The sequence below is a fragment of the Nerophis ophidion genome, linkage group LG15 (genome assembly GCF_033978795.1).
Source record: "Nerophis ophidion isolate RoL-2023_Sa linkage group LG15, RoL_Noph_v1.0, whole genome shotgun sequence".
Classification (NCBI taxonomy): domain Eukaryota; kingdom Metazoa; phylum Chordata; class Actinopteri; order Syngnathiformes; family Syngnathidae; genus Nerophis; species Nerophis ophidion.
In genome coordinates this window covers 26,640,039-26,659,204 of record NC_084625.1, presented here as the reverse complement: position 1 = coordinate 26,659,204, position 19,166 = coordinate 26,640,039, and the positions used below count along the sequence as shown (strand labels likewise).

At 41.4% G+C, this 19,166-nt stretch overlaps 2 protein-coding genes across 2 annotated transcripts in view; one reads left to right on the top strand and one right to left on the bottom strand.

The window, feature by feature from the left end:
* The first annotated feature begins 1,881 nt into the window (after positions 1-1,881).
* On the top strand, positions 1,882-12,186 carry pdia4 (protein disulfide isomerase family A, member 4). Its single transcript, XM_061921942.1, has 10 exons — positions 1,882-2,156; positions 2,450-2,615; positions 3,736-3,941; positions 4,016-4,154; positions 8,061-8,266; positions 8,338-8,493; positions 8,565-8,716; positions 8,846-9,002; positions 9,061-9,294; positions 11,537-12,186. Exons 1-10 carry the CDS (start codon positions 2,081-2,083, stop codon positions 11,950-11,952), a joined length of 1,908 nt encoding a protein of 635 aa, XP_061777926.1. The 5' UTR covers positions 1,882-2,080; the 3' UTR covers positions 11,953-12,186.
* A 14-nt stretch (positions 12,187-12,200) lies between these two features.
* Positions 12,201-19,166, bottom strand: part of LOC133569533 (alanine aminotransferase 2-like) — a 32,009-nt gene continuing 25,043 nt past the window's right edge. The window contains exons 10-12 of the mRNA XM_061921943.1: positions 17,851-18,006; positions 17,662-17,774; positions 12,201-13,399 (exon numbers count right to left, since the gene is read on the bottom strand). Coding sequence (XP_061777927.1) covers positions 13,309-13,399; positions 17,662-17,774; positions 17,851-18,006 — 360 coding nt within the window. The 3' untranslated portion in view covers positions 12,201-13,308. The remainder of the gene's footprint in view (positions 13,400-17,661; positions 17,775-17,850; positions 18,007-19,166) is intronic.

The window sequence follows — 19,166 nt, the reverse complement described above, 5'->3', positions numbered from 1 at the left end:
TCCCACCGCCAAAAACAGGCCTGGGCAATTATTTTGACTCGAGGGCCACATTCAGAGAAAAAAATGTGTCTGGGGGCTTGTATATCTACTTTTAGGAACACTAATAAAAAACCTTACAATAATGTCTGATTGAATGCTAAAAACGTTATGACAGACCGCCTTAAAAAACGTAATGGAATTTTAAATTTTTCTATGAACGATAAAACACTGAATATTGCCAAAATATGAATGTCACACCTTTCAATTTACATATTTTACTATCAAGTGAAACGCGACACAAATGCAACAAACATAGCGAAATATGAATGCGAAGGGTACAAAATAAACCCACCTACATTCTGATATATCTGATACATCACTAAGCTTTAGAACTTTGTTGTGAAAAGCTCCTTCCGCGTCTGTGGAAACGCTCCCCGCCCACACTGCTTGGTGCCTCATCTGAGCTGCTGTGACATAGATTATCATAGTAACTAATTAGATGACCATAGTAACTAAGTAGATTACCATTCATCCATTTTCTTCCGCTTATCCGAGGTGGGGTCAGCAGCCTAAGCAGAGAAGCCAAGACTTCCCTCTCCCCAGCCACTTGGTCCAGCTTCTCCCAAGGGATCCCGTGGCGTTCCCTGGCCAGCCGGAAGAGATAGTCTTCCAAACGTGTCCCGGGTCTTTCCCGTGGCCTCCTGCCACTCGGACGTGCCCTAAACACCTCCCTCGGGAGGCGTTTGGGTGGTAGTAACTAATTAGATTACCATAGTAACTGGTATATCATCCAAAAGCGCAGATTCCAACCACTGAAATACCATCCATCCATCCATTTTCTCCCGCGTATTCCCTTAGGGGTCGCTGGTACCTATCTCAGCTACAATCGGGCGGAAGGCGGGGTACACCCTGAACAAGTCGCCACCTAATCGCAGCCACTGAAATACATTGTATAGTTCAAGACTTACGGTCATTATAAAACATTACTGCACATTTTAAGGGCAGCTACACTTTCCATCTTATAGCTCTAAAAATGTTTATTTTGGAATGTCCAGCGGGCCAGATTGAAGAGCATGACGGGTCGCATGTGGCCTCCGGGCCTTAATTTGCCCAGGTATGGACAAAAGCATGCACCTGGGGATAGGTTCAATCAATCAATCAATCAATCAATGATTATTTATATAGCCCTAAATCAGTAGTGTCTCAAAGGGCTGCACAAACCACAACACAAACCACAACGACATCTTCGGTAGAGCCCACATAAGGGCAAGGAAAACACACCCAGTGGGACGTCGGTGACAATGATGACTATGAGAAACCTTGGAGAGGACCGCATATGTGGGCAACCTGCAACACTAAATGGTCCCTTGTATGTGAATGTGAGTGTGAATGTTGTCTGTCTATATGTGTTGGCCCTGCAATGAGATAGCGACTTGTCCAGGGTGTACGCCGCCTTCCGCCCGAATACAGCTGAGATAGCGCTGTAGCGCCCCCCGCGACCCTGAAGGAAATAAGCGGTAGAAAATGGATGGATTTATTGTCTACATTGAACAATATAGTACAGCTTACCAAGTCTAATGCCTTCTGTGTCAAACATACATGGCCGATACAGCCGATTCTGATTAAGGAATACAGGCAGCACTTGATCACATCCGATTATGTAGTGACTATACATTGTCAACGTCCACAAATCTTAAAAAATGCAGCTTAATAATAAAAAAAACAGCCTTTGTCTTTGCATACGTCTTTGTAATGTTAGACTTTTCCTTTACAACACAAGCTCGATTCATGAGGACGCCAAACAAAACCGACCAATCACAAGCTTCAACGTTCCTTCCTCGTTCGCTGAGTGGCGGCTTCCCATTGGACGACAGCCGAGTGCTCAGACCAATCAGAACGTGGCAAGTCAGACAAGTTGCGGAGCAGACAAGAAGGCGGTGGTGACTGTTGTGGTGATCGCTGTGATTAACGCGAGTGGTTATTAGCTCCGAGCTGAACATAATCATTTGCTCCCGCTCACAACGATTTGAATGACAAAAAGACGCTTAAATTGGTAGGTTTATTGGCTGTTATTAAGCAAGGAGCCGGTCATCTGTGGACAATGAGGAAGATTGCATTGCTGCTAATTGTGCTGCTCGGCGTTGCACACTTTGCTAATATTTGCAGGTGTGAAGATGGTAAGTGCGAGCCTCATTACTACAAACACGACTATTAGCTTTGTGATTAATAACTACAAGTCAATATTTAAATAGTTTAAAAGCTTCGGTGACTTGCGTTAGACGAATGTTGGTGTTACTAAAAGTTGCTAGCTAGCTAAAAGCTAGCACAAGTCCCACAATATAGGTGCTGATATCAATTGTAGTTTTTGAGCTGTATTAGTGTCGATATTCGTGCTTTTAAAGTGTATATTCCATGTTTCCTCGATGTACCGGAAGTACCTTTTTTCTTTTTGTTTTCCTACTGCTTCCAGAGGAAAACGACGAGTTGGAGGAAGAGGAGAGCGATGACGTCATGGAGGATGAAGATGACGACACAGAAATCAAAGAGGAGAATGGAGTGATGGTTCTCACAGACGCCAACTTTGAGTCCTTCATGGAGGGCAAAGACACAGTGCTCGTTGAGTTTTACGCTCCATGGTACATTTCATATCTTTTTAAAACTTGTGTGTTAATTTCTTTTTAAAGGCCTACTGAAATGAGATTTTCTTATTTAAACGGGGATAGCAGGTCCATTCTATGTGTCATACTTGATCATTTCACGATATTGCCATATTTTTGCTGAAAGGATTTAGTAGAGAACATCGACGATAAAGTTCACAACTTTTGGTCGCTAATAAAAAAGCCTTGCCTGTACCGGAAGTAGCAGACTATGTGCGCGTGACGTCACAGGTTATAGGGCTCCTCACATGGTTTAGAATCAAAGCCAGCAGCAGCTAGAGCTATTCGGACCGAGAAAGCGACAATTTCCACATTAATTTGAGCGAGGATGAAAGATTCGTGGATGAGGAAATTTAGAGTGAAGGACCAGAAAAGGAAAATTTAAAAAAGGCAATTGCGATTCAGGTGTTTTTAGACACATTTAGTAGGATAATTCTGGGAAATCCCTTATCTGCTTATTGTGTTGCTAGTGTTTTAGTGAGTTAAATAGTACATTAAAGTCGGAGGGGTGTGGTCAAGAGTCTGTTGACGCCAGAGTCTCTGAGGAAAGTCACACAGCTGCAGCAGGACGCGAGCTCCGCTAATCTACAATTCTCTCACCGAAAACTGCCGGTGGACATGTAGTCGGGATCCATGTTCGCTTGACCGCTCTGATCCATAGTAAAGTTTCACCTCCATGAATTTTAAACAAGGAAACACCGTGTGTTTGTGTGGCTAAAGGCTAAAAGCTTCCCACCTCCATCTTTCTACTGTGACTTCTCCATTATTAATTGAACAAATTGCAAAAGATTCAGCAACACAGATGTCCAGAATACTGTGTAATTATGCGATTAAAGCAGACTACTTATAGCTTGGATCGGGCTGGAAAATAATGTCCGCTACAACCCGAGACGTCATCATACGAGTCATCATACCGCAACGTTTTCAACACGACACTTGGCGGGAAATTTTTAAATTGCAATTTAGTAAACTAAAAAGGCCGTATTGGCATGTGTTGCAATGTTAATATTTCATCATTGATATATAAACTATCAGACTGCATAATCGGTAGTAGTGGTTTTCAGTAGGCCTTTAATAGGATGGTGCCTTTGTTTTGTAGGTGTGGTCATTGCAAACAGTTTGCTCCAGAATATGAAAAGATTGCACAGACCCTAATGGAGAACGATCCTCCAATCCCGGTGGCTAAAGTGGATGCCACAGTTGCCAAAGACGTGGCCAGCAGATTTGACGTGTCTGGTTATCCCACCATTAAGATCTTGAAAAAAGGCGAACCAGTGGACTATGATGGCGACAGGACAGAACAAGGTAGGGACACTTTGTGTATTTGTTTGAAATACCCAAAAGAGTTGGATCAGTGCTGACGTGTTTGTCCTGTGCAGCCATTGTGGCTCGCGTCAAAGAGGTCGCTCAACCTGACTGGCAGCCGCCTCCCGAGGCCACGCTGGTGCTCACCAAGGACAACTTTGACGAGACAGTCAACAATGCCGACATCATCCTGGTAGAGTTCTACGCCCCTTGGTGAGTCTAAGCTTGTCCATATGAACACGGATAGTTTCCAAACAATCTCTGTCTACGCGTAAACACAGGCTGTCATGCTTATTTCGTCCAATTTAAGGCCATGTCCACAAGAACACTGTTAATCTCCACACAAATTCATACACCTGCTGTCATGCACATTTGGTTCAATCAGAAGCCTGGGAAAGCAGACACAGCTGACTTGGTGGAATTATACATCTGTTATGTTTTTTTTTTATATACTAGTCATTAGGGCTGGGTGATATGGACGAAAAAGTATCTCGATATATTTTTACGTGAATTCGATATATATCTCTGTTTTCCGGTGAAAGTAAACATATAAAGATATTCCTTTTAGAGCGAGATTCACTGAATTTGGAGTGAACGACAACTGTACTGTAAACAGTCAGTGGCACTTATTCTATGTAAAATAACATAGCTGTGCAAATAATACAAAATTCATCAAACACTGACAAAAAAATAAATGTGCAGACAGGCCCTTTTTAGTTCCCAGTGGACAATGTAATGGGCTGTCACACACGTACGGTTTTAGTCAGCGTCAAGTAAGTGACTTTACCTAATTGTGTGGCTATGATCTCCCTCGTTTCGGCATACATTTTTAGCAGCATTTCTTGTGCGAAATATGCCCGGCTTGGCAACTCGAGAAAAGTTTAGATTTGGGCTCAGATGGTAAACAACTCAATTGAATGTTTAATCCAGACTCATACATTTGTCCAAATGTGTCCAAGTAGACGCATTGTGGGTTTCATGGGTGTCGTCTACATCGCTAAAAGAAAAGTCTAAAGAAGAGAATCCTTCTGCAATCTTCCACTAGGTTTTTTTTTTTTTACTATATAAATCGCCCGTTTGAATATACCCTGGCTCCTATACACAAATGCCAGCAACACGCGTAAGTTAACTTCATTATGTTGCTAAATAAGGACGGAAAACATGTTGCATCTTTCTTAAGACACGGAACAAAAAGTCTTGTTTGTCAAAGTTGTCCCATCAGGTGGAGGTCTGACAGCAATTGTATCCACAACAGCTGAATGTTGTCACTGGTGGGAATGTGGCAGAGCTCATTTTGAGGAGTCTTTTTTTTTGCCTATGTAGAGTGAAAATAAAAGAATGTCTACGTTCAAATGTACAGTAGGTTTTCTTAAAGTGTGTTGTTCCATCCATCCATCCATCCATCCATCCATTTTCTACCGCTGTTGTTGAGCTTTGGAAATGACAAAGTACAACCGTGACATCATCAGGAGTACAACTCTCCGTTTGTGCTGTGTACACGCATACACTTTGGCCAGTGCTTGTAAGAGATTGCGTTTTTAAGGACCGTAGTATGCTTTTGCGTGTCGACTAGAGACCTAAACGCAGAGTTAAGGATGGGTTTATCAAGTATTCCGTGTTCGTGTGGACATGGCCTAAAGCCCAGGGGAATTGGTTGAATCATAACTAGGGATGTGCCGATCGTTCAGTATTGGCTGATTTTTTCCTTTACGTACGTGATCCACATTGTCGATTAATCACAATCACAAACGTCGATCTCTTCTGGCTAAAACTTATTTTATTCCCCCGGCTAATGTGTCTCCCTAAACCCTAAGTTACTAGTCACCTTCATTACTGCAAATAAACTAGTTCTTAGTATCTTAATTATCATTGGGAGACAAGGCAAAACATGTTACACACTGAGAGAAAGTGAGGAGTAGGCATGCTAATAGCTAAGGCAACTGCTAAGCTAGCTTTTAGCACAAATTATTTTTTAGTAAAGTTTAAGACGTGTAGAAGGAACGGCGTTCAACAGAAAGTAAGGAACTATTAACAAAAAGTAAGAGTCTCGAGAGACTGTATTATAACTGTTGGTGTGTCAGTAGTGGAAGATGGATTGATCCACAAATTGGTGGTGTTGATATGATTGATACCAGACTGAATAGGTCTATTTTTTTTTTCTAAATTCAATTTCTCAAAATATTGTTTTGTTATTTACAAACTCAGGGAATAATTTCTGGGACACAGGACTTTGAGAGCAAAAATCTAAGAGTACCAAAACTGATACTTTTTTGGCATTGACCAAATCCCGCCGGTCCTACAAGGCACCGATTCACGTAAACTCAAACGGTGCCATGTTTTTGTTTGTTGTTTTGCACTTGGACTGAGCCAAATGCCAATGCCATCAAAGTATCCATCCATCTTCCTTCGCTTAGCCTAGGTCGGGTCGCGGGGGCAGCAGCCTAAGCAGGGAGGCCCAGACTTCCCTCTCCCTAGCCATTTAGTCCAGCTTCTCCCTTGGGGATCCCGAGGCGTTCCCAGGCCAGCCGGCAGACATAGTCTTTCCAACATGTCCTGGGTCTTCCCGTGGCCTCCTACTGGTCGGACGTGCCTGAAAAACCTCCCTAAGGGGGCGTTCGGGTGGCATCCTGACCAGATGCCCGAACCACCTCATCTGGCTCCTCTCGATGTCAAAATAAATGATTTAAAAAATGCTCCAATGTAAATAAAGTAAGTTCCACTTTTCCAAAAAAGCCTGAGCTTGATGCTAAAATTAAAAAATGGCTTTGCTTTGAACATGCTACTGATAAGCATTAGCGATTTTACATGGTAAATGGTTTGTATTTATATAAGGCTTTACTATACCTAGAATGATATCCAAAGCACTTTTACATTACACATCCCATTCTCACACTGATGGCTGAAGCTGCCATGCAAGGCGCTAACCACGACCCATCAAGGGTTAAGTGTCTTGCCCAAGGACACATGACTTGGATGGCGGAAGTTGGAATCTGTATTTATTAAACAGTTATTAAGCAGTAGCACACTTATTCATGTCATTTCAAAACAAAGTGCAAGATTGTCAGACATTTTAAAACAAGCTATTAGTGCATGATGTCACTACGATGACATATCAAAACACTAAATTTAAGTGTACTCTTTGTACAGAACGCCACTAAAATAGTTTAAAACAAATCAAGTGCACTTTTGTGCATGATGTCACAAGATATTTCAATAACTGTCAAATAAAAATGAGCTGCATAATAGGAAATCAAATCGCTATATGGTGGGTTCCTGCGGACGTTATCTCCTTATGATGTTGACTATTTCTTTCATACGGCGTTGATGTGGAAACGGTTGCGTCGGCATTTTTTTGGTATGGCACTGAATGGAGATGTTGATGTGCGGAGTAAGCACTCTTGTAGGGATAGGGGTAGGGAACCTATGGCTCTAGAGCCAGATGTGGCTCTTTTGATGACTTCATCTGGCTCTCAGATAAATCTTAGCTGACATTGCTTAACACGATAAGTATTGAATAATTTTGCTGGTAATCAGTGTTAAAAATAACCCTGTATCAACCAGACAACAAAGACATCAGCAAAACCATGCAGCACTAGAAGTCGCATTAATGGTAAGAAGCATTTTATTTATTATTGGTAAGCTTTAGAATAACGATGTCATTAAAAGGAATAAGAGACTTATCATACTCTAAAAATGTTGGTCTTTCTTAAAAATGCATGCATTTAGTTGTATTCAGTGTTAAAGAAATATATGGCTCTCACGGAAATACATTTTAAAATATTTGGCTTTCATGGCTCTCTTAGCCAAAAAAGTTCCCGACTCCTGGCAGCAGCTAAAAGCAACTGCGTGACAACGTACACTCGAATATCACGATATAGTCATTTTCTATATCGCACAGTGACAAACCCGTAATATATTGAGTATATCGCCCAGCCCTACTTTGAAGGCTACAAAGGTGACTCCTATTAGCTGCATCTTCCAAGCATTTATCTTTAAAATACAAGTTGAATTAAAAACAGTTGTTTGTCTTCCTTAACCAAAACCTACCCTGATGCTCTCTGGGATACATGGCGGTCGTGTCCGCAGCACAAAATTTACCCATCGTCATTTTACCCCCAGGTGTGGCCACTGTAAGCGTCTGGCTCCCGAATACGAGAAGGCGGCCCAGGAGCTCAGCCAGCGCTCTCCTCCTATCCCTCTGGCCAAGGTGGACGCCACCGTGGAAAACGACATTGCCTCCCGCTTCGAGGTCTCCGGCTACCCCACCCTCAAGATCTTCAGGAGGGGCAAAATGTTTGACTACAACGGGCCCAGAGAGAAGTTTGGTACGCCGCCTGTGCTGCTACGATCTTTTTAAGATGAATAGTTTTTGAAGAAATTGACTTGCGTCCTCCAGGCATTGTGGACTTCATGAACGAGCAGGCGGGACCTCCTTCCAAGCAGGTCCAGGCTGTTAAACAAGTGCAAGAGCTCCTAAAGGACGGTGACGATGCGGTCATCGTTGGAGTCTTCTCCAGCGAGGATGCGGCTTATGAGACCTACATTGAGGCTTGTAAGCAGGACTCTATGGAAGTGTGTATTTACCTTTTTTGAAGGTGGTGTTGATTCTTAATTGTGTGGCAGGTAACTCGCTCAGGGAGGACTTCACCTTCCGCCACACCTTCAGTGCCGAGGTGGCCAAGCTGCTCAAAGCATCGCCCGGGCATGTTATCATCAGTCAGCCTGAAAAGTTCCGCTCCAAATATGAACCAGCATCAAGCACACTTGCAGTCAAGGTCATTTTTTTTTTTTAATTCATCTATTATGAAATGAGTTTAAGCACACTTGCAGTCAAGGTCATTTCTTTTTTTTAATTCATCTATTATGAAATGAGTTGTACAATTAATCGTGTATATACTTTCCAGGACTCTACATCAGTGTCTGATGTGCAGGAGTTCTTCAAAAAGCACGCCATCCCTCTGGTGGGCCACAGGAAGCCGAGCAACGACGCTAAACGCTACACCAAGAGGCCGCTGGTGGTCGTGTATTACGGAGTAGATTTTAGCTTCGACTACAGGAAAGGTAAAGTCGGCGTGGTTTCGTCAGGCACAATCAATCATGACAAGTTTTATTCGTACAGCCACGCAGTTCTGGAGGTCCAAGGTGCTGGAAGTGGCCCATGACTTCCCAGAGTACACGTTTGCCATCGCTGACGAGGAAGACTATGCCGAAGAGCTGAAGAGTCTGGGCCTGAGCGAGAGCGGCGAGGAAGTCAACGTGGGGATTCTGGCAGAAGGCGGCAAAAAGTTTGCCATGGATCCTGAGGAGTTGGATGCTGACGTGCTGAGGGACTTTGTCACGGCTTTTAAAAAGGGTGAGTTCAATGTTTTTTTACAAATGTATCAACATTTTAAAGGATGGTTTGGTTTAGTTATATAGTATATGGCAGAGGTCTCAAACTCGCAGCCCGCGGGCCAATTGCGACCCGCGAGACGTTATTTTGTGGCCCGCACCTTAATATGAAAATTTAATGTTGGTGCGGCCCGCAAGTTTTATATGAATGGTGCTTTACCTGACAAACACATTTTGGGAGAATATCCGCACCGTAACACAACAAAAACAGAACAAATACCCAGAATCCCATGCAGCCCCAACTTTTCCGGGCTACAATATACACCCCCCACCCCCCCGGCCCCACCACCCAATCGCAGCCCAGAATAGTTAGGGCTGCATTGGATTCTGGGTATTTGTTCTATTGTGTTTATGTTGTGTTACGGTGCGGATGTTTTTTTAAAATGTGTTTGTCAAGCTTGTTTGGTGTGGGTTCACAGTGTGGCGCATATTTGTAACCGTGATAAAGTTATTTATACGGCCACCCTCAGTGTGACCTGTATGGCTGTTGATCAAGTATGTCTTGCAGTCACTTTCGTGGGTCTGCAGAAGCTTCATACAATATGTGACTGGGCTGGCACACTTTGTGTATGGTGGATGAGCGGACGAATAGACAAGTTGAAGAGGACGCTAAAGGTAGTGCCATCACGGCACACCCTTAACGTTGTTTGGGTGAAAATTGGGAGAATAATTGCCTCGGGAGATTGTCGGGAGGGGCAGTGATATTCGGGTGTTTCCCGGAAAGATCGCGAGAGTTGGCAAGTATGTTGCTAGGGCGGGAAAACCATTCATATAATGTGAATTCATTATAAAGTGCATGTTGGATTTTTTGAAGAAATCTTTTCTTGCGGCCCTGCCTTACCCAGTTTCTGCATTCAGTGGCCGCAAGGTAAATTGAGTTTGAGACCCCTGGTATATGGTATTACCATTTTTTTATTTTTTATTTCAACATGTCATTTTTTAAAAATCAGATTAATCACATTTTAATTTTCATTATTCGTATTAAATTACTTGCTCGCCAATTTAAATGTTTTTAAAAACATCCCAATATTTTGACACAACAGCAATTTTATTGTCAGAATGTGTCATTCTTTTAAAAAAACCCAACTACATTTCAATACTCTATTTGTACAAAACACACTTGTCTAATGTACTGTTGAGGTTTATTTTGTAGTGAAATTTGCAAATATTGCACTGATTTGATCACTGACAACCCGTGCCATACTTCAGGTAACCATCCGCGGTTAAGGTAAAGGAGCATGTGCGGTCTAACGAAATATGGTGATTAATCTGCATGTAATACATGATTATTGCGATTATTTTTTTGTGATTACTCACGTGTATAATTGCATCGCTATAATTTAATTTTGCCAGCCATACACACGTGCATTATTTTTTTTTTGCCATTGTTTTCTCAATATTTAACAATGTAGTCAATTTTTGTTACGCTTGTAAGAATAGCGACTTCGTCAAATACAAGGAATTTTAAATATCTAAGTATTACCATTATTAACTAAGATTTTTATATAATTTATAAATCATTTCATGTAGTACATAAACAATATTTTGGGTGTAATTTAGAAATAATTTCATAATTATACTAAATAGAAATTATTCAATTTGTTTGGGTAATTTATATAAAGTCTTATCTAATGTATTCAAACTAATTTACTATAACTATTTTAAACTTGTAATAGAAATGATTAAATGCTTTTTTTGCGAACACATGTACTTTTTTAGAAATATTTGAGCTGTAATAGCGCTTCAAATTAAATCCCTTACACAGTAAATTGTTTTTTCAAAGTGTACAAACTTTTAGTTGGCAATTTGAGTAAATAGTGATTGCTTGTTTTTAAAAATCCTCATACACAGCTTGAAATTAATAGATAAGACCCAATGATCTATTACATAGTCAGCAAATTATATGAATTACATTCTTTGAATGAAAACTATTGAATTGTTAACTTATTGTTTGTTTATAGATTGAGTACAGGAATTGAAAAAATGTGTTAATTTCTAAGTAACAAATGGATACGATTAAATATATTCTGCCTCTTTCTACTCCTTTTCGGCCACGTTGAAATGTAAAACGGTAAATATGTGATTAACCATATTTTAAATATATATATGCACGTACGAAATGAATATCAAACCCAAGTTTTGAAGCAATGCAAGTATAGATGATATAAGAACTCCAATGTAACCAGGTGTATGATCATCCACAGGAAAGCTGAAGCCTGTCATTAAGTCCCAACCAGTGCCAAAGAACAACAAAGGCCCAGTAAAGGTTGTAGTGGGGAAAACTTTTGAGGATATTGTCTTGGATACCGAAAAAGACGTCCTCATTGAGTTTTACGCTCCTTGGTGTGGACACTGTAAAAAACTAGAGCCTGATTACTTGGCCCTAGGCAAGAAGTATAAGAGTGAGAAGAACCTGGTGATCGCCAAGATGGACTCCACCGCCAACGACGTGCTGGACGACAACTACAAAGTGGAAGGATTCCCTACAATATACTTTGCTCCCAGCAACAGCAAACATAAGCCGATCAAATTCGAAGGAGGGGACAGGACTGTAGATGGCTTTAGTAAGTTTGTGGAAGAGCACGCGACAATGTTGTCACACAAACGAGATGAGCTTTGAAAAAAAAAAAAACCCACTGGCACTAAAGAACTTAAACTGGGCTTGGGAAGAGTCTGAGAAAGTGAAGGGAAGCAATCAAGCATAAAAAGATTTAGTTACTGACGATGACAGAGTTCAACAGTTTTAGTTTGCGTTCATTCCAAGAAGAGATATCCTACTTTGTGCTTCCAAAAAGCATGTGAGCTGTGATGGTTTTTAAATAAAACAAAATGAGGGCTCTGTGGGCCAACACTCTATTGTGACTCATATTGTGGGATATTTCATGAAGTGCTTTATTCACATTTTAGAAAACTTTCATTGGCAACATAAAACAGTCTGGTCATTACATTTTTCTACAGTTGAAACCTAAAGTCCATATCTGGATAAAAACTATGGCCGTCAAAACAAATGTTAGTACAGTACGGTCCATTTTGTGGGACTGAAGGTCAGTGTGTTAAGTGTTTTCCTTTGATTTGTTAAGGTGATGTCACTGATGGGAAAGTGCAATAAACAGCATCAATGCAAGCAATACCATGAAGTGCCAGTAGGTGACAGTAATGCTCTTTAAACTCAAACCTGTTATTACCTCCTGGCATTAAAAGGTTGAACTTTCACACTTAAAATATTGAACATTTATGCTTTTTAATGGCAAAATTTAAAGTGCTTAACATTATTTTATAAGTTGGAGTCAACCAGCTGTGTTTGACTAAAGAGGTGTCTGTGTACTTCGCCTATTAGCAGGCAGATGGATACATGTGAAACCCAACATTTGAATATTGTGAAAAAAAGGTTTTACTCCAGCAATTACATTTACAAGTTGAAACTAATATGGCATGACTGACATCATGCAACTCCAGTTAATTACAGCCTTTTGATTATTATGGCTTACAGCTTATGAAAATCTCAAAAGTTGTGTTTTTCAAAAACTAAGGCATCCATCCATTTTCTACTGCTTGTCCCTTTTTTGGGGTAGCAGGGGCTGCTGGAGCCTATCTCAGCTGCATTCGGGCGGAAGGCGGGGTACACACCTCATCGCAGCGCCAACACAGATGGACAACATTCACACACTAGGGACGATATAGTGTTGCCAATCAACTTATCCTAAGGCATGATCATCAAAATTAGAACAGCATTTAAAGTTGAATTGCTGACAAGAATGAATATTAGCACAATATTCACATCATCTGAGTCATCTGTATGAGCTTTTATAGCAGCGTTAGTAAGTAGGACGGTTAGATTGGTACTAAAATATGGCCAGCAAAGTGCGTCATTCACTGAATCATCACATGCCATGCTTTAAAAAACATGCGGTTAAAAAGTCGCTAATTTCATATTAAAAGGCACTTTTACAGAAGCGAGCGTTGTGCCGGTTAACGGTTAAGAAAACTCGTTAGTGAACTGCTGGTGGAAGGCGCTGATCTTTTGCAGCACCACCTTCAACTTCTCAGTAGGCGGTAAGATTGTCATCCTGGACAGAGAAGGACATGACCAAAATTACGTCTGATCTTTTGTATTCATGGACACACCTCTAAAGAACCCTCCCTGTGTAAACACCCGCCACAACTATGAAGAGCTCTGTTTTGAAAAAATAAAAAAGCAGGTTTTGCTACATATCTTTAAAATAATTATATGTTGCATGTGTAAGGCCCAACACTCCGCGTGAGATCCCTTTGTGTAAAGAAGCACAGGTAAAACAATGAATGATGAGGCGCTTACATCAAATAATTTTAACTTATTCCAAGCCCCTTTCTGTTCTCTCGCTGATAAAAATTTCCCCTTACATTCTCACTGGTGTACAACATTAAGGTTGGTGTGAGATAGTCAAACTGGGTTTGAATCCGTGAACAGAGTTGTGAGGTTTGACATTTTTGTTTCAGTTACATTGTTTACCTTTCACTAAGAATGTATTAATTTTAGTAAAAAACTTGCATCAAAATAAATTTAGGTTTAAGTTTGTATAAAAATTGTATCCCTGCATATAAAATTAGGCTTAGAGACCCAATTTAACCAGGAGTGGCAATGCCTGTAGCATTCAATCAGCTAAAGATGTGGAAATCTTTTTTTTTTTTTTTTTTCCGTTAAATAGGCTAACGGAGCATGATGTTTCTGTTGAAATGTGACTACTGTTAGCATTTCAGCTCAAAGTATAACTATGCTAATGTTACTCATGTCCTGTACTTCTTCTAAATGTTACATCTGCAGTATTACCTTGGACAAGTGAGGAGTAACAATGCATATATAATCTCAGGGCATTAAATCCATCGCAACTGGACTGTTTGGTTTGTCTTAGAAGACGTTTCGCCTCTCACCGGAGTAGGCTTCATCAGTTCATGCTCATAAAGTTAGATTGGTCAGATCTAGTCTAGCGGCTGGTGCCAAAACCCCAAATATGTATATTCCGAAAACCAGAAGGGTGTGCCTGGGCAAGGATGGTTTTGCTCTGATGTAGTGAGAAAAACAACTATTTGGATGAAAACTAGCAATCCTACTGTCAAAGCCAATGACAGTGGTTGAAGTGGAATTTCCCCTCGTTATTATTGCGGTATTGTGTCAGAATGATCGCTGTGGATCGACTACTACCAGTCCAAAATAGTCAGAACCACCCCACGTTCACTTTCTGTGACCAGAATGTTTCTAACTCCTGTTATTTGTTGGAGGCTAAATTGTAGAAGCTTTTATGGTTGAAATGACAGTATTGTATGTGGGAGATAGGTGGTGTCGCAGACCATCTCCTCTGTTCAGGGATGGTTTTTCAACCTTGACATAGATGGATTCAATTACTCCTGTGTCATACCAACTGTCCTCCCTTTCCGGAATGGGTACATGTTTCTTCTCAAAGGAGTGCTGTTTCACCCTGAGGTGCAGGTAGATCGCTGAGTCTTGGCCTGCGTCTGCTTAGTGGTTGTTTCCCCCCAATATATGAATCAGCGTATTCATCATTACACTGGATAGCATACACCTACATGCTATCCAGTTTTTGTGGATGTGGGCTATTGGATGCACTAGTATCTGTCTCAGGGTTTTGCCTGGTTTGTCGTGCGTTGTTTAGTTGGTTAAAAAATATTTTGAGTTACTCAAATAGACCTGATACATATGGAATGACAATATTTTTGCATCTGTCATCACAGTCCAAAAAAGGCAACTTACTGTCTTTGATGTCAAAGACAGTAAGTTGCCCTTTTTGGACTGTGATGTCCACATTGGAGAAAACGGGCCTTCATGTCGGGGTTTACTAAAAACCCACACCTACCGATTAATACCTACTTTTTGACTCACACCACCCACTGGAACACAGACTGGGTGTTATCAGAACCCTACAACACAGATCTGATAATATTCCTGCCAGCCCAAAAGCCAAAGAGAAAGAACATAGGCATTTGAGGGAAGCCCTCAAAACCTGTGGGTATCCCAGCTGGTCCTTTGTGAAGTGTATCCAGTTCCAGAAATAACAAGAACCGAGTGGATGAGGAGGAAAAAGGCGACAGATGCAAAAATATTGTCATCCCATATGTATCAGGTCTTTCTTGAAACACAGAAGAATTTTTAACCAACACAACATCCCAGTACACTTCAAACGAGGCAACACCCTGTGACAAAGACTAGTGCATCCTAAACACCGGACACCCCACACCCACAAAAACAATGTGATGTATGCTATCTAGTGTAATGATGAATGCACTGATTCTGATATTGGGGAAACAAAACGAACACTAACTCAACGCATGGCACAGCATAGACGGGCAAACTCTTCAGGCCAAGACTCAGCGGTCTACCTGCACCATAGGGTGAAACAGCACTCCTTTGAGAACAAAAATGTACCAATTCTGGACAGGGACTACGTAAAGTAAGAAAGTTATGTAAAGGTTGAAAAACCATCCCTGAAAAGAGGTGGTCGGCAACACAACCTATCTCCCACATACAACACTGTCCTTTCAACCATTCCTAAAATACTCTGCAGTTTAGCCTTCAACACATAACAGGAGTTAGAAACATTCTGGTCACAGAAGGTGATCGGAATGCGATTTGTGCCATTTGATTACAACTGAATGGAATGCTAACGTGGGGAATTCCAACTATTTTGGACTGGTAGTAGTCAATACACAACAATCGTTCTGCTACACAATACCTCAATGCTAATGAGGGGAAATTACACTTCAACGACTGTTGTTGGCTTTGACATGCTCATTTGCAAACAAAACCATGGTTTTCCTCAAGGGTTGGAATTGGGGGTTAAATCAGAAAAAATGATTCCCAGGCGCGGCACCGCTGCTGCCCACTTCTCTCCTCACCTCCCAGGGTGTGAACAAGGGCATGGGTCAAACGCAGAGGACAAATTTCACCACACCTAGTGTGTGTGTGACTATCATTGGTACTTTAACTTAACCAATTTAAGTCTATGAGCATGAACTGATGAAGCCTACATGGGTGAGAGGCGAAACATTTTAGACAAACCAAGAAGTCCATTTGCCATCAATTGAATGCTGTAAGATTACAATGACCTGGATGAACGAGAACATTCATAGAAATGTATGTGTAAAATGTGGATAAAGTGCAAAATAGCATGTGTGGACAAATAACAGGAGTTAGAAATGCAGCTCATCAGCACTAAAAGGTACAGACACTAGAGATGCGGGTCGGGCGGGTGACATGGCGAAAAAATTGATTTTAATTAGATTCGGGCAGGTGGCGGTTGAACCATTCGGAAATATTTGATATAAATGGTTCTGGGATCGGTATCTTATACCATTCAAAGAGCCATTTAGGACCAGTGTCACAAAGCGAAAAAGACAATAGGAGACGCAAACATTCTCTAGAATGACTGACTGCCGGCAGTCACCCAGTAAATAAGTATTAGGGCGTGCTATGAAGCCATTGGCTTTGTCGCCTTTTACAGCATGTACAATCTGCTTGTCAGTCTAGCAACATGTGTGTGGCTTCCGCAGACACACGCACACAACTGCAAAGCATACTGGGTGCGTCGGTAAGGTGGGCAGGGTTGGGGGCTTCTCAGGGATGCAAAGGATTCTGGATATTTGTTGTGTTGCGTTTATGTTGTGTTAGTAAACATTGATTGATTGATTGATACTGTGAGGATGTTGTCCCGAAATGTGTTTGTCAATCTTGTTTGGTGTGGCTTCACAGCGTGGCGCATATTAGTAAGAGTGTTGAAATTGTTAATATCACAACCATCACTGTACTCTGTATCACCCAGTATGCCTTTCAATCTTGTACGTGTGATTGCGGAAGCTGCATACAACATGTTGCTGGACTAACAATCGGTTTGTACATGTTGTTGAAGGTGTCAAAGGCAATTGCTTCACAGCATGCCCTTATTCTTGACATCAGGATGAACACCATTGGATATTCGCGAGAACGTTAGCGGCTCCCATTGTCTTCTTGACTCTGTGAAACGGGTTTAATTAGCTCTTTGAGTGGTAAAGGTGGCCGACATCTGATGTATTTCAACGGGCGGGTGGCGGGCGGTTGCGGTTCTGATAAAATGTTGGTTCGGGTGGACGGCGGGTGGATGACGACTTTGGTGATGCGGTTGCGGATGATATAATTGCCTATCCGTGCATCTCTAACAGACACAAAACTGAGTGTTCCCATTAATAAAAATCACTTTTAAACTGTGTAACTTTTGGCCACCACACTTGTAATACACAATTGTGTATATTAATATGACAGCTTTAATGCCAACCAAGCAACATAAAAAGTGATCGTACCAACCTGAAGTGATACGTTCCCTCTCTTTGCCCAAAGCCGCTGCCTGGCACAAGGCAGATGCCCTCTTCTTCCAGCAGCCTCATGCAGTAATACATGTCAGGAACCTGGCCTTCCTCCTGTCATCCACATACCAATTCATCTCAGAGAGACAGAAATGAAGATGGAGTAGGGTAACTAACAGCGGACACACACCTTGGCCTTGTCGATGGCCTTCTGCGGTAGAGTGATGCGGGGGAAGGTGTACATGGCGCCCTGCACGGGGTTGCAGGTGATGCCAGGTACTGTGTTGAAGATCTGCTCAGTCAGCCTTGCCTTTTCTGCCAAAGTGTCCAACACTGCCGTCCGTTCCTGAGGAGGGAGGGTAATTAATTTCATGAATAAATATACTGAATAAAGATATAAATGCAACTTTTGTTTTTGCTCCCATTTTTCAACTCCAAGATCTAAAATGTCTATACTGTATACAAAAAATACCTACTACTCTCAAATAATGTTCAAAAATCTGTCTAAACCTTGTTAGTGGGGCCTTCTTCTTTGCCAAGATAATCCATCCCACCTCACAGGTGTGGCATATCAAGATGCTGATGAAACAGCATGATTATTGCACAGGTGTGCCTTAGGCTGCCCACAATAAAAGTTCACTCTGAAATGTGCAGTTTTTCTTTATTTGGGGTATGGAGGGGTCAGAAAAGCAGTCAGTATCTGGTGTGACCACCGTTTGCCTGACACAGTGCAACACATTTCCTTCACATACAGTGATTGATACTTTTATTAGTAGATTGCACAGTTCAGTACATATTCCGTACAATTGACCACTAAATGGTAACACCCGAATAGGTTTTTCAACTTGTTTAAGTCGGGGTCCACGTTAATCAATTAATGGTACAAATATATACTATCAGCATAATACAGTCATCACACAGGTTAATCATCATAGTATATACATTGAATTATTTACATTATTTACAATCCGGGGGGTGGGATGAGGAGCTTTGGTTGATATCAGTACTTCAGTCATCAACAATTGCATCAACAGAGAAATGGACATTGAAACAGTGTAGGTCTTACTTGGTAGGATATGTACAGCCAGCAGAGAACATAGTGAGTTCAGATAGCATAAGAACAAGTAAATACATTAGAAGTACATTTGAATATTTACATTAGGTTGTTTATAATCCGAGGAGATGGGATGTGAATGGAGGAGGGTATTAGTAAAGTGTTGAAGTTGCCTGGAGGTGTTGTTTTAGAGCGGGTTTGAAGGAGGATAGAGATGCACTTACTTTTATACCTGTTGGGAGTGCATTCCACATTGATGTGGCATAGAAAGAGAATGAGTTAAGACCTTTGTTAGATCGGAATCTGGGTTTAACGTGGTTTGTGGAGCTCCCCCTGGTGTTGTGGTTATGGCGGTCATTTACGTTAAGGAAGTAGTTTGACATGTACGTCGGTATCAGGGAGGTGTAGCGGATTTTATAGGCTAGGCTCACAATCAATCAACAATCAGGTTG

Bases quoted from the DNA above. Each gene is read 5' to 3' on its own strand.
- pdia4 (XM_061921942.1), top strand. From the start codon at position 2,081: ATGAGGAAGATTGCATTGCTGCTAATTGTGCTGCTCGGCGTTGCACAC. The intron at 2,616-3,735 runs GTACATTTCATA...TTTGTTTTGTAG, and splicing joins GTTGAGTTTTACGCTCCATG to GTGTGGTCATTGCAAACAGT. The intron at 8,494-8,564 runs GTAAGCAGGACT...ATTGTGTGGCAG, and splicing joins TGAGACCTACATTGAGGCTT to GTAACTCGCTCAGGGAGGAC.